The 15,662-nt window shown below is 40.4% G+C and overlaps 1 protein-coding gene across 16 annotated transcripts in view; it reads right to left on the bottom strand.

The window, feature by feature from the left end:
• LOC132815678 (histone deacetylase 9-like) overlaps positions 1-15,662 on the bottom strand; it is a 766,519-nt gene that overhangs the window by 395,687 nt on the left and 355,170 nt on the right. The window contains exon 1 of one of the 16 annotated variants that reach the window (XM_060824727.1): positions 2,535-2,587. The exons of the other annotated variants lie outside the window; for them this stretch is intronic. Coding sequence (XP_060680710.1) covers positions 2,535-2,541 — 7 coding nt within the window. The 5' untranslated portion in view covers positions 2,542-2,587. Of the gene's footprint in view, positions 1-2,534; positions 2,588-15,662 lie in introns of those variants that run through there. 16 annotated transcript variants of the gene reach the window in all.

Genomic DNA, 15,662 nt, shown 5'->3' on the forward strand with positions numbered 1-15,662 from the left:
CTTCCAAAGTAAACTTCTGGAATCCATTGTATTGGTTGGTTTCAGCCACGGCATCAGAGGAATCAATGCAATTGGATTGTGTTAGAAGAGGGAATAATTGTCCTGACTTATGAACGATGGTCACTTAAATAAGGCACAGGAAAGGTAGGAAGCCATGTGGAACAATGGTAGTGTCCTACCTCTAGGCCAGAAGCTCCAGGTTTGAGTCCTATGCCAGGGCTGGTTGGTCAAAGAAGGTACATTCTTAACACAGCTAAACTGGCTGACTTTCAGCCTTTTTCCAATTTTCTGATGGCAGGCGGAATGAACAGGAGCATCTCCTGGTCAATCAGCCTGCAGAACTCAGTGGCAAAGTATTGCAGTATTTAGCCTGCAAGTCTGGACCAATCCAATGACAGTCTGACGCTCAACCCATGGGGAACCAGGACAGGAGAAATGGCAGGCAGCAATGTTAATGGAAAGCAGAGAAACTGTACATCAGAGAGAATCACCACTTTCCTTAGAGGTAGGGAAAAACTTGAGCCAGTATAGGAAGATAGTAGTGCATAAATTAAGAAAAACAATTAAAATTTTCCATAACGGTAAAGAATTAATTTAAACTTTGGAATAATGCAAGAAACACAGAAATAGGAGTAGAAGTAGGCTATTTGGCCCCTCCAGCTTGATCCATGATATGATCATGGCTAAACATCCAACTCCTACCCATGCTCACGCTTTCTCCACGACCCTTAGACCCCCTCAGCCCGAAAGAAATATATCAAACTCGTTCTTGAAAACATTCAATTTTGGCCTCAACCACATTCTGTGGCAGAGAAACAACAGGCTCACTACTCTCTTGGCGAAGAAATTTCTTGTCATCTCAGTCTGAAATGGCCAGCCCCATATCACAGATTGTGACCCTTCATTCTAAACTCCCTGGTCATGAGGAACAGTCTTCCTGCATTGACCCTGTCCTGTTCCTGTTAGAATTGTCTAGGTTTCTTGGAGATTACAACTCTCATTCTTCTCAACTCCAGTGCCTGGAGACTTAAGCAATGTAATTTCTCTTCAAATGTCAGTTCTGTCATCCCAGGAATCCATTGGGTAAATTTTTGTTGCACTTCCTTCATAGCAAGAACCATCCTCCCTCAGATACGGAGACCAGAACTGAACACGGCACTCCAAGTGTGGTCTCACCAAGACCCTGTATGATTACACTAAGGCATCCCCACTTATATACTCGAATTCTCTTACTGTTTGAGTCAACATACCATTTGGCTTCTTTACCACCTGCTCCACCTGCATGTTTAAAAGTATAATTTCCAGCTAATCATGACAAGTGATTAATTCTGTTAACAAGATTTTGTCATAAACAGGTTACTTAATTACCAGGAACTGGCTGTACTATAAGGAGTACGAATCCTGCTTTAAAGGGAAAGGTTTTCAAGAAATAAAAAGCTTGATTGAACTCTCTTTGTGTTTACACACAAGAAACAGCCAATTGTCAAATTGTTAAGCAGTTATTGTGTCTAACTAATCTAATAATACCTTGAATACAGTTTTATATTCAGTAATGGCATTGTGTTTGTAGACAATATAAAGGTTTGCTGACGTTTTTTTGAAAAATGCACCGTTTTTAAAATGTTAGCTTTTAAAACAAATTTCTGCCTTGTCATTCAAATTGAATGTCATTGTTTGGATAGAGTACTGATGGCTTTTGGAAGCACACAGCAAGCATATCCTGAACACTGGTTATCCCACAGGCCTGCAGACCACACAGATCAGCGAAAATGAGTCGAGATATTCAACCTTTTGAGTACTGGATTTCCTTTGCAGCTTTCCAAGTTTGCACCTGCTTTCTGCTACACCACATCTGCAATAATATTTTTTTGCTGTAAATCTGCAATAATGAATACGGCCTCATTCTGCCTGGCCTGTGGCAGTGATCCTGCTCTCCTATGGGATCATTTTAAGGTCTGTTTGACAGTTCTTGGGCCACTATTAAACTCTACTGTAACCTGGGATTAAGGCACCTAATCTGAAGATCCCGCTGACAAAAGGAATACTGTTCTATTACATAGATGGAATATAATCAATATTGTGACGCTGTACTAGTAAGGTTATTGACGCCATGACACAGTGAAATATGACAACTATGTTGAGAATAAAAACATTTTACTTCTCAATATGCTTCACTTTTATAGGAATGTAATTGGGGAAAGCAGCACTTCAGTGAGCCAGCCTCAGCTTAGGACAAGTCTGTGTGCAGTATAGGTCTTGAGATTGAGCAGTCTCTCGAGTAATACAGGACACAGAAAAAGCAACTGTGAATCTTTTAGAACTCTTCCTTCAGGAAATGCCAGTAAAAATAAGTCCTCAAGGGTTTCATTAGGCAACAAGAATTTTAAATTTGCCCTTCAAAAGAAGTGAATATTTAAGAAAAAACACACTTAGTAACGTCCATAAAATGCACACCCAAGATTATTTTATACAAGCTCTTGAATAAAATTCATTTTAATCAACTGGCAGATATAACTGTAAAACCTTGTACTCACAGAACATATTCAGTGGAGACTAAACTTGCTGATGAATCCTTAACTTCTACATCTCGATTGCAGTTAGGAGTAAGCCAAAACAAATGAAGAAAGAAAAATACCAGCTTTCCACAAAGCTTTAGGCGTCAAACCAAAAATCCAATTTATTGGACCGTAATCTATATTCCAACCTTCGGGACTAAATATAACCCAGTTTACAGGAAAAAAATCAATAGGGCACGGTAAGTGCAGGGCAGCACATAAATATTTCATTGCATGGGAGATGGCAATCAGCGAAGTGATAGTTCTGAGTGGGCAGGCCATGGCCCAAAGGATGAGTCACAATTACTCAATGCAACATTAAAATACTGCTTGTCCTTTGCTTGTCATAAATGCCACCCACTCACTGCAATCCTAGGTTACGTATGATTAAAAAAATTCTTGAGTGCAAGTAAAACACTTTATCACAACTTAGGAAGGATTTAGAATTTTAATTGCTCCACTAACAAGGCTAACTCAGAATTTGCACTATTTTTAGTGATGCCAGATTTACATGTTGTTTAATATTTATGCTTTTCTTCTGAAGGTTTTTAATAATACTAAGATGAAATCTAAATTTACACTTTAGACAAATGTATTATGCATTTGTTCCTGTTCTTTGAAAATAAATTTGCCTTATGATTGTGATTCATTCATCAGAAATCTTTTGTTTTGTCCATTTTATCTCCAATCCCCTGGCTTTCCTAAAATTTGAACAACTGCACATAGGAAAGCAAAAGTGACTTGTATGGCAGTTTCTGTCATGACAACTTAAAGCATGGAAGTTTTGATCCTCCAGGAATAAGCAGATGAGCACTTGGATTATTTTATGAATGTGTTCATAGAATGTTGGCAGCACTGGTTTGGACAGCATTTATTGCCAATCCCAAATTGTCTTATCGAAGATGGTATTGAGTGGCCATATCAACCATCACAATCCATTTGGTCTATGTACATTCACAGTGCTCTTTGGAAGAGAGCTGCAGGATTTTGATCCAGTGACAGTGAAGTGTTGCCAATAATTCCAAGTTAGATGGTGAGTGGCTTGGAGGATACTTGCTGATCCTAGGGTTTTCACGTATCTGCTGTCCCTTGTCCATTGAGTTGATAGAGACAATGGCTTTGGGAGGTGCTCCCAAGGAAACCCTATTGAGCTACTGCAGCCCATCCTGTAGCTAGTACACATTGCTGCCACTATGTCACTTTCTCTCTTTCTCAGCTGGGCCGGCAAGAGCCAGCCTGATCACCCGGTCACTGCCCATTTCAATTCCCCTTCCCACTCCCTCTCCAACATTTCCATCCTCAGTCTCTACATTGCCACATTCAATCAGACTGCAAATTGGAGGAACAACATCTCATTTTTCACCTGGGCAGCGTACAGCCCAGAGGACCCAACATTGAGTTCTCCAATTTCAAAAAACCTTCTCACCCATCCCCTGAAACCCTTTCCAGCCCCACCTCCTTCCTTCCACCCCTCTAATCCACCCTTCCTTCCAGCTACTAACCAGATTCATTCCTCCCATCAACCAAACAAGTCATAGCTACCACCTGTATTCACCTATCACTACTTCACCTCTCCACCTCTCCCCACACCCATAACCCTTCCCTCTCCCTTCTGTTTATTTGCAGCTCCCATTACTCCCACCTCCATTCCTGAAGAAGGGATACACCTGAAATGTCAAGTTCTCCACTTCCTGATGCTGCCTGGCTTGCTGTGTACTTCCAGCCTCCTGCTTGTTTGCTTTCTCAATCGCGGCAATATTGAAGGTGGTAGATGTGTTGCCAATTAAATGCACTTTTGTCCCAGATGGTTTCAAGCTTCTTGAGTTTTGTGTGATCTGTACTTATCGAGGCAACTGGCGAGTAGTCCATCACGATCCTGATTGCTGCCATGTAAATGGTGGACGAGCTTTGGAGAGACAGAAGCTGAGTTATTCATTGCAGATGTCATAGCATCTGACATGTTTTAATAGCCCTGGTATTTGTATGGCTCATCCAATTCATCTTCTGGTCAACGGTAACTCCTAGGATGTTGATAGTGGCTGAATTCAGCAATGATAATGCCATTAAAGGAGAGATGTTTAGATTCTCTTATGTTATATGCTGAGTTGGAAGGTTGGGACTGGGATTATGTCGGAGGAGGAGAAATGGGGAACCTGGTGAAATCCACATTGACCAGTCCATCTTCCTTCCCACCCATCTGCTCCACCCTCCTCTCTGACCTATCGCCACTGTGCCTTAAAAGTCCCTAGCAAATATTCCCATGTGACCTTGTGAATGATGGCAACTGAAGATGGTTGAGCCTTGAAAAGTACCTGAATGAATTCATAGTGGGTTTCCTGCAGCAACAGTTGCCTTCAAATTGGACCCTCACCTGGAAGTCTAATATAAAGAAAAGGTATCTCGGCTCTCCATGGTGGAACTCTAAGATGCTGTAATATTAGTAGCAAACATGAAATCGGTTGAGGATATGTTCAATGTATTTCAATTTTTAACCCTCACCTGCTGCAATTTAAAAGATAATATTAAAATCTACATTACTGTAACAAGGCATATTAAACAATAACTATATTAAAGTCAGTCTGTCAGATTGATGACATAGCACAATGGAAAACTCGCATATGTCTGCCCAACCTCAGTGATGATCATTCTCACTTGTATAGCACATAGGACATTGGAGCAGAATTGGGCCAATTGGCCCATCAAGTCTGCTGTGCCATTTGATCATGGCTGACATGATTTACAATGCCATTCTCCTGCCTTCTCCCCACAACCCTTTATCCCCTTATCAGTCAAGAACATTTTATCTCTGTTTTAAGTACTCTCAATGACTTGAACACCACAACCCTCTGTGGAAATGATTTCCACAGATTTCCCACCCCCTGGCTAAAGAAATTCCTCTTCATCTCAGTTCTAAAAAGGTAAGCCTTCCCTTTGAGGCTGCACCCTCAGATCCTGGTCTCTCCTAGTACTGGAGGAAACATCTTCTCCATGTCGACTCTATCTATGCTTCACTGTAGTCTGACAGCTTCAATGATTGAGAAAGTTGTGTTTATGTCTTACTCCTGAGAAAACTCAGGCTGAAGTTTCAGTACAGTACTAAGTGGTGCCACAATGTTGGAAATATTATTTTAAAAAATATATCAGATGTCAATCTGTGACATGAAAGCCGTAAAAAGAATTCCACGGCAGAGGCAGTGCTGCACTTTCAGTAATTTTATCTTTTGGATAAGCCATTAAACAATACATCTGCCTCTGAGGTGAAAAAGCCAAGGACACTAATTTTAAGAAGAGCAGAGGAATTCTGTCTAATATTTATACCTCAATAAATAACACAAAAAAATGGAATAAGTGCTCAAACAGAACAACTTCAAAAAGAAAGAACTTTGGTAGGCTCATTCAGAAAGTAAGGAGGCATGGGATACAGGGAAACCAGGCTGTCTGGATAAGAATTGGCTGACCCATAGAAGACAGAGGGTAGTGGTAGATGGAAAATATTCAGCCTGGAGCTCAGTGATCAGTGGTATTCCAAAGGGATCGGTCTGGGACCTCTGCTGTTTGTGATTTTTATAAAAGACTTGGATAAAAAAGTAGAAAGGTGGGTTACTAAGTTTGCCAATGACACGAAGGTTGGTGGAGTTGTGCATAGTATGGAGGGCTGTTGTAGGTTGCAATCGGACATTGACAGCATACAGAAGTGAACTGAGAAGTGGCAGATGGAGTTCAACCTGGTAAAGTGTGAAGTGTTTCACTTTGGAAGGTTGAATTTGCAGAATACAGAATTCATTGCAGGATTCTTGGCACTGTGTAGAAAAAGAGGGATCTTGGGTTCCATGTCCATAATCCCTCATACTGGCTACCCAAGTCGATAGGATTGTTAAGAAGGCATATGGTGTGTTAGCTTTCATCAGCAGGGGATTGAATTTAAGAGCCACAAGGTTATGCTGCAGCACTATAGAGCCCTGGTTAGACCACACTTGGAATATTATGTTCAGTTCTGGTCACCTCATTACAGGAAAGATGTGAAAGCTTTAGAGATGGTGCAGAGGAGATTTACCAGGATGCTGCCTGGACTGGAGACCAGATTTATGAAGAAAGGCTGAGGGAGCTAGAGCTTTTTTCGTTGGAGTGAAGAAGAATGAGAAGTGACCTTATAGAGGTGTACAAGATGATGAGAGGCATAGATAAATTGGATAGCCAGAGACTCTTTCCCATGGCAGAAATGCTTATCATGATGGGACATAATTTTATAGTGATTGGAGTAAGGTTTAAGGGAGATGTCAGAGGTCGGTTCTTTACACAGAGAGTGATGGGTGCATGGAATGCACTGCCAGCAGCGGTAGTAGAGTCAGATACATTGGGGACATTTAAGTGACTCTTGGATAGACACATGGAAGATAGTACAATGAAGGATATCTAGGTTAGTCTGATTTTAGAGTAGGTTAAAGGTTGGCACAGCCTTGAGGGCCGAAGGGCCTGTACTGTTCTATGTTCTATAATCACATTGTTGTTTTGCAAATTGGGTTGTGTACAAAATGGCGACTTGATTTCCTACAACAGTGATCACATTTCGAAAAGTTTCAAATGTCACAAATCGCTTTGAGACACCTTGAAGTTGTGAAACCAATAATATAATTACAAGTCCTTTCTTTTTGAAGTTTGTTCTGTTTGAAGATCATAATTGATGGTAATAGTGAAGTCCTGACCTTATTCCAGTAATAGTAATGATGATTTGTGCTCAAAACTAGTTTCACTGTTAGTCAAGTTGTATCACCACAGGTAGAACATTATATCTAACTGGCAATGTGGAAAATTGCCAACTTTTGTCATTCCCTGAAAAAGCAGAACATACAAACCAAATCCGTTACTGCTCATCAGTCAAAAGGAATGGAAGGTGTCATCAATAGTACAATTGCGCTTCACTTCAAACTCTATCCCAGCCACCCAGAATTCCCTTCTATTACAGCTCCACGTCTGGGAAGCATCAGAGTTTTTAATTTTTTTATATAAGTCCAGTGATACTGAGTAGTTGGGATAGAAAGATTGCGTATGACAGTCAGTTAAAGGATGCCTTTCCTCTTCAAGGTGTAAATTTATAATGGTAGAAAACAACAACTAGTGTTTGGACATTACCTTTCTGTAGCCCTGGCTCGGGTCGTGGCATTCTTGTTCCTAAAATTATAAGACTTTCAACCCAAAGTTCACTCTAGCATTTCCACATAATTATTTTGTCTGATAGTCCAGCATCACTGAGGACCTGCTACACTGGCAGAGGTATCATCTTTCAGCCAAGATGTTGAATCAATGTCCATTTTGCTCTCTCAGGTGGATGCATAAGATCCCACGGCAGTATTTCAAAACAGAGCAAGGGAGCAAAGCTAATATTTCAATCAGTACTACAAAAAAGTAGAATATCTGCTAAATACCAGCAATATTGAATTGCTGCATGCTAATGAACTGCCTGCTGTATTGGGCGTTACAAATAAAATTTAGTCCAAGTACAGCACTAATAAGGAGATATTACACTGCAACCGTGACTGCACTTCAAAAGTATTTCAATGTAGAAATGCTTTAAGACACCCTATGATTCTGAAAGATAATATCTAACTACATTTCTTACTTGCTTTCTTTTATTATCATGTATTACCAAGTTTTTTTGGTGCCACCTGGTTTGATGGCTAAAAAAAATGTTGCTTCTCTAAATATTTGAGCTTCTCTTATAATTCATATCTTATCCTGTCATGGTGTTGTTTCCTAGACAGTGGTAACTAATAAGGCATCCAAACATATGATAGTTAACATCTTGGAATACTGGAGATGATTATTTCAAGTGGTTTGTTTTTGTAAAAATTGATACTTATTGATAATGCATATAAACTAACCATCTTTTCATTGATTCCCTCAATGAAACTTAAACTTAGTCAAAAGTTACAAATGTTGAAATTATCTTTTAAATCCAAATCTTTTCTTTGAGTTACTGGTCCCTGAAAGATAATCAACATTTAGCCAAAGAAGAAAATCCTAAAATAACATTTGGCAATAAATATGTTGCAGCTATCATGTTCCTCTTAGAATTCTGGGAGCATAGTTTTTGGAAAGTCTTATAGTCTGCACTAAACAGAGTGGTTGAATTTTGAGTTTCACAACTCTGTGCTGGAATCCTGTCAAGGACATGACTCATTTGTCATACAATGCACCTTCTTTCTCCTTGGTATAGGTCAACACCATTGAGAGCACTGCATTTTGTTTCTAATGGTAAATAGCACATTCAACGAACTTTGAAGAAAAAAGATTAACACTGCAATTAGTCCAACTTTGCAACAAGGAAAGCCATGCATCATCTGACTGCCATGCATGCAAAATCTGTCAGGTATATTATGACCGGTAAACATCCAAATTTGTTCTATAGATCAACAATTGGTTAAGTGTCTTAGCTCTTATTTGTTTAGTGTTTAATTCCTTGTGTTTTCCTTCTTTTTATTGGCTATGAGGAACAGCAATGACTAAAATATCAAGCGGGGAAAGAAATTAGTATATTGGAGGATGTGAGAAATGTAAAAACAAATAATTTGAGTTTCTACAGCTATTTAAAAACTAAGCGAGTAAGTAAAGTGAGTGTTAAACTTCTCAAGAGTGAGAATGGGGAATTAATTACAAATAATAAAGAAATGGATGAAACTAGGAAGTATTTTAATTAAAAGCCAAAAAACCTAACTTCAATAATAATAGCTAATAATGGCTACAAATTAGGAGCTGGAAGGGAGAGAGCAACTTGGTGAAATTATAATCACCACAGAAATAATACTGAGCAAACAGATGGAGTTGTAAGTTGACAAATCACCAGAAGCAGGACCAGCCTACGATCTTAAAAGTGATGGCCCTGAGGTAGTGGCTGCTTTGGTGATAATTTTCCAAAATATGCGAGATTCTGGAAAGATATCATCAGGTTGGAAAGTAGATATTTCTAATAGATATTACCCTATTCTAGAAGGAAGAAAGGCAAAAAGTAGAAACTATAGGCCAATTAGCTTGATGTCTCTTGTTGAGAAGATGTTAGAATTTATCAGTAAGAAAGCTATAACTGGGAGAAGTTGAAAAGTGTGGTACTGGAAAAACACAGCAGGCCAGGCAGCATCTGAGGAGCAGGAGAATCGACGTTTCGGGCATAAGCCCTTCTTCAGGAAATGACTCAGGAGAACTCAAGAAATTATGAAGGGTCAGCAAGGCTTTGTGAGAAAAAAATAATATTTATGAAATATATTGGAGCTACCTGAAGGAATAACATATGGTGTCGATAAAGGGGACAGTGCAGACCATTCTTTACTCAGGTTTTCAAAAGGCATTTGAGGAGGTGCCACATTTTGTACAAAGTCAGAAGTCATGATGCAAAGGGGAACACAGTAGCATGGATAGAAAAGTGGCTCGCTGGCAGAAAATTTGGAGCGTCGACATGGGATTTTTGCCTAATTGGCAGGATGTGATGAATGTATTCCTCAGAAGAATGCACTGGGCCATCAAAATATTTACAATTTATATCAAGGACAAAGATGAAGAAAGGGAAGCCATGGTGGCAAAGTTTGCAGATGACACAAAGATAGGTTGGAAAATATGTTGTGAAGAGAACAGAACAAGAATATAGATAGATATAGTTAGGTTGAATGAGCGACAAAAAAATCTAGCAGGTGAATGTGGGAAAAGGTGAAGGTTACTCTGGCTGAAAGAATAAAATACAGAGTATAATGTAAATGGAGAATGACTGCAGAATTCAAAAGTACTGAGTGATCAATGTGTTAGTGTATGAGTCACAAAGGTTAAAATTCAGGTACAGCAAGCAATGAAGGTGGCTTAATTGAATGCTAATCTTTATTTATGATAGGAATTATACAAAATTACAAGCATGTTTTCCTTCAGATATAAAAGGCAGTGATGAAATTTCATTGCCAATACTGTGTACAGTTTTGATCTCTTTGTGTAATGAAGGATGTAACTGCACTGGAGGCAGTTCAGAAAGGGTTTGCTAGATTGATACCAGGGATAAGCCAGTTTTCTATTAAGGAAAGGTTGAAAATTTTGTCCTGTTTGTACCGGAGTTTAGAAAACTCAGAGGTGGCTTTATTGAAGTCTAAAATATTCTAAATGGTCTTGATAAGTTGGACATTGAAAACATATTTCAAGAACTAGGAAGCACTGCTTGAAAAATAGGGGTAACCCTTTTAGGATATAGAACCCAGAACATAGAACAATACAGTGCAATACAGGCCCTTTGGCCCTCGATGCTGTACTGACCTGTGGAACCAATTTGAAGCCTATCTATCCTACACTATTCCATTCTCTTCCATATACCTATCCAGTGACCATCTAATTGCCCTTAAAGTTGGCATGTCTACTACTGTTGCAGGCGGTGTATTCCACGTCCTACTATTCTCTGAGTAAAGAAACTACCTCTGACATCTGTCTTATATCTATCACCCTTCAATTTAAAGCTATGTCCCTTCATGCTAGCCATCACCATCCGAAGAGCAAGGGTCTCACTGTCTACCCTATCTAACCCTCTCATTATCTGAAAAGTCTCAATTAAGTCACCTCTCAACCTTCTTCTCTCTAACAAAAACAGTCTCAAGTCCGTCAGCCTTTCCACATAAGACCTTCCCTCCATACTAGGCAACATCATAGCAAGTCTCCTCTGAACCCTTTCCAAAGCTTCCACATCCTTCCTATAATGCATTGACCAAAACTATATGTAATACTTCAAACGTGGCCCCACCAGAGTTTTGTACATTTGCAGCATGACCTCGTGGTTCCGCAACTCAATCCCTCTACCAATAAAAGCTAACACACCATATGCCTTCTTAACAGACCTTATCAACCTGGGTGGCAATTTTCAAGGATCTATGTACCTGGACACCGAGATCTCTGCTCACCTACACTACTAAGCTTACCATTAGCCCAGAACTCTGCACTCCCATTACTCCTTCCAAGTGAATCACCTCACACTTTCCTGCATTAAACTCCATTTGCCACCTCTCAGCCCAGCTCTGCAACTTATCTATGTCTCTCTGCAACCTACAATATCCTTCATCACTATCCACAACTCCATCGACCTTAGTGTCATCCACAAATTTACTAACCCATCCTTCTATGCCCTCATCCAGGTCATTTAAAAAAAATGACAAACAACAGTGGACCCAAAACAGTTCCTTGTGGTACCCCACTAGTAAGTGAACTCCAGGATAAATACTTCCAATTAACCACCATCCTCTGTTTTCTTTCAGTTAGCCAATTTCTGATCCAAACTGCTAAATCACCCTCAATCCCATATTTTGTGCAATAGCCTACCATGGGGACCTTATCAATTGCCTTATTGAAATCCATATACAGCACATCAACCACTTTACCCTCATTCATCTGTTTGGTCACCTTCTCAAGAACTCAATAAGGTTTGTGAGACACGACCTACCATTCACAAAACCATGTTGACTATATCTAATCAACGTATTCATCTCTAAATGATTATAAATCCTTTCTCTTACAACCTTTCCAACACTTTCCAACACTTTACCCACAAAGGAAGTAAGGCACAGAGGTCTATTATTTCCAGGATTGTCTCTGCTCCCTTCTTGAACAAGGGAACAACAGTTGCTATCCTCCAGTCTTCTGGTACTATTCCTGTAGACAATGACAACATAAAGATCAAAGCCAAAGGCTAGGCAATCTCCTCCCCGGATTCCCAGAGAATCCGAGGATAAATCCCATCCAGCCCAGGGGACTTATCTATATTTACACTTTCCAGAATTGCTAACTCCTCCTCTTTATACACTTCAATCCCATCCAGTTTAGTAGCCTGTATCTCAGTATTCTCCTTGATGACATAGTCTTTTTCTAGTGTGACTATTGACAAAAAGTATTGATTTAGCATTTTCCCTGTCTCCTCTGACACCACACATAAATTTCCACTCCTATGCTTGATTGGCCCTAATCTTCCTCTAGTCATTCTTTTATTGCTGATATAACTATAGAAAGCCTTAAGGTTTTCTTTGATCCTATCTGCCAATGACTTCTCACTGGCTCTTCTTAGCTCTCTCTTCAGATCATTCCTGGCTAATTTGTAACTATCAAACATCCTTACAGAGCCATCACATCTCATCTTAACATGAGCCTTCTTCTTCCTCTTTACAAGAGATTCAAATTTCTTCATAAACCATGACTCCTGCGGTTGGCAACTTCCTCCTTGCCTGACCAGTACATAATTATCATGGAACTGCAGTAGCTGGTCCTTGAACAAGCTCTACATTTCAATTGTGCCCATTCCCTGCAGTTTCTTTCCCCATCCTATGCATCCTAAATCTTGCCTAATCGCATCATAATTGCCTTTCCCCTAGCTATATCTCTTGCCCTGCAGTATATACCCATCCCCTTTCATCACAAAGTAAACATAACCGAATTGTGGTCACCATCACCGAAGTGCTCATCTATCTCCAAATCTAACACCTGGCCGGGTTCATTATCCAGTAGCAAATCTATTGTGGCCTCGCCCCTTTTGGCCTGTCTACATACTGTGTCAGGAAACCCTCCAGCACACATTGGACAACAATTGACCCATCTAAAGTATTGAACTATAGTATTCCCAGTCAATATTTGGAAAGTTAAAGTTCCCAATAAAAACTACCATGTCACTCTTGCTCATATTGAGGATCATCTTTGCCATCCTATCCTCTATTTGGAGACCTATAGAAAACTCCCAAAATCTCTGCTTTCATGTTTCTAATCTCAGCCCATACTACCTAAATAGAAAGTCCTCAAACATCCTTTCTGCAGCCATAATACTGTCTTTGACTAATAATGCCACACCTCCTCCTCTTCTACCATTTTCTCTTACTGTTCTTACTGAAACATCTAAATCCTAGAACCTGAAATAACAAATCCTGTCCCTGCTCTAGCCACATCTCTGAATTAGCCACAACATTAAAATCTCAGGTACCAACCTATGCTGCACGTTCACCCACCTTATTCTGGATGCTCCCTGGCTAGAAGTAGACATACTTCAAAACAATTTCTTGCCTGCCAGTGCCTTCTTGCGATGTTGAAACCTTAGTTCTGACTTCATTACTCTCATCCTCCCATATACTTGAACTATAATTTCGGTTCCCATCCGCCTGCTGAATTAGGATAAACCCACCCGAAGAGCATTAGCAAATGACCAAGATATTGGTATTCCTCTGATTCAGGTGAAGACTATCCTGTTTGTAGAGGTCCCACCTACCCCAGAAAGGATCCCAATTATCTAGGAATCCAAAACCCCCCCAACTGCACTATCCCGTGTTCACGTAGCCAAGTGTTCAACTCCTCTCTCTCCCTATTCCCTGCTTCATTAACACATGGCACAGGCAACAAACCAGAGACAACAACTCTGTTTGTTCTAGCTCTGAGCTTCCACGCTAACTCCCTGAATTTCTGCTTTAAATCCTCATCTCTCTTCCTGCCTATGTCATTGGTGCCCATGTGGACACTCTCCTCCCCCTCAAGGACCCAAAAACACTATCAGAGATACCATGAACCCTGGCACCTGGGAGGCAACACACCAACTGTGAGTCTCTCTAGTTCCCACAGAACCTCCTATCTGTCCCCGTAGCAATGGAGTCCCCAACGACTAATGCTCTGCTCCTCTTCCCCTTCCCTTCTGAGCAACAGGGACAGAGCCTGTGCCAGAGACCTGTGCCACATTGATTACCCCTGGTAAGTCGTCCCCCGAACACCGGTATCCAAAATGGTGAACTTGTTGAGGGGAACGGCCACAGGGGATCCCTGCACTGCCTGCTGATTCCCTTTCCGTCCACTGTATATATAGATGAGAATCTTCTTTTCTCACACAAAGGGATGTATGACTTTGGAATATCGACGAAGCAAGGTCATTGAACATTTTTAAGCTGGAGGTAGACAGATGTTTGTTTAAAAGTTGATCAGGATGGATGGCAATGTGAAATTTGAAATACTAACAGATCAGCCATGATTTAATAGAATGGCAGAGCAGATTCAAGGAGTTGAATGGTCTACTTCTGCTTCTAAATTATATGTTTTTGACAAGTCATATATAAAACCATTTCTTCCGTTTCAAGCTCACAATATGAAATGCAAAATTCTACATAACAATAAAAAAAGAAACAAAATTCTCTGAAAGCATCCAATAGAATAGTTCCTCACCCAATTCTAAAAATCACTTTTATCTTATAAACATGAAAAAAATGACAAATTAACCCCAAAACACAAAATAACTCACCTGTCTTCTCCACAAAAATCACCATTTTTTTCCTTAGCCACTGACTTCCACCTCCCCTCATACTAATATTCCTCATACAGTAGGTGGAATTTGGCTGAATTGACCTGCATTTTGCTCCTTGGGGCAAAATACCTGCTCACTGAAAGCAGAAAGCTATTCAGGTCCTCCTTTCCACCTTCTTTCCAGATTCTGGGTCCCTTGATTAGGCAATGAGGGTTTTGTTTAATGTGGACCTGTTTGGATCTTGAAGGCAATCCATACAGGGTTTGATCTTATGATGTTTCAGCCACTGATGGCACGATGATGTCCTTAAGTTGGCATTAATTGGCCATTTCTGGGTCACAACTGGTTTCAGGGCTGGAAGGCTACTCACTATCTTCCACCATGGACTCATTCAGGTGGATGTCAGAAGATAGCAGGGTCTCCACACCCTCAAGCTTGAGTAAATACCTCACCATCAAATTCATCACAGGTGAGGGTAGTAAATTCTCTCGAGTAAACCTAATCTCTTCAGAGACCTGTTGACATGCTTTGAAAATTCCTAGACATCACTGAACAGTTGCGATTCACTGGCATACACAATTTGCTAACACAAGCACAATTTCAGATGGGACCAGGATTCCCATTCTAGGAGAAAGTGAGCACTGCAGATGCTGGAGGTCAGAGTCGAAGAATGTGGTGCAGGAAAAGCACAGCCGGTCAGGCAGCATCCGAGGAGCAGGGGAGTCGATGTTTCGAGCATAAGCTGTTAATCCTGGTGAAAAGCTTACACTCAAAATGTCAACTCTCCTGCTCTGCGGATGCTGCCTGACTTGCTGTGCTTTTCCAGCACCACA

This window comes from Hemiscyllium ocellatum, chromosome 5 (assembly GCF_020745735.1).
Source record: "Hemiscyllium ocellatum isolate sHemOce1 chromosome 5, sHemOce1.pat.X.cur, whole genome shotgun sequence".
Lineage (NCBI taxonomy): Eukaryota > Metazoa > Chordata > Chondrichthyes > Orectolobiformes > Hemiscylliidae > Hemiscyllium > Hemiscyllium ocellatum.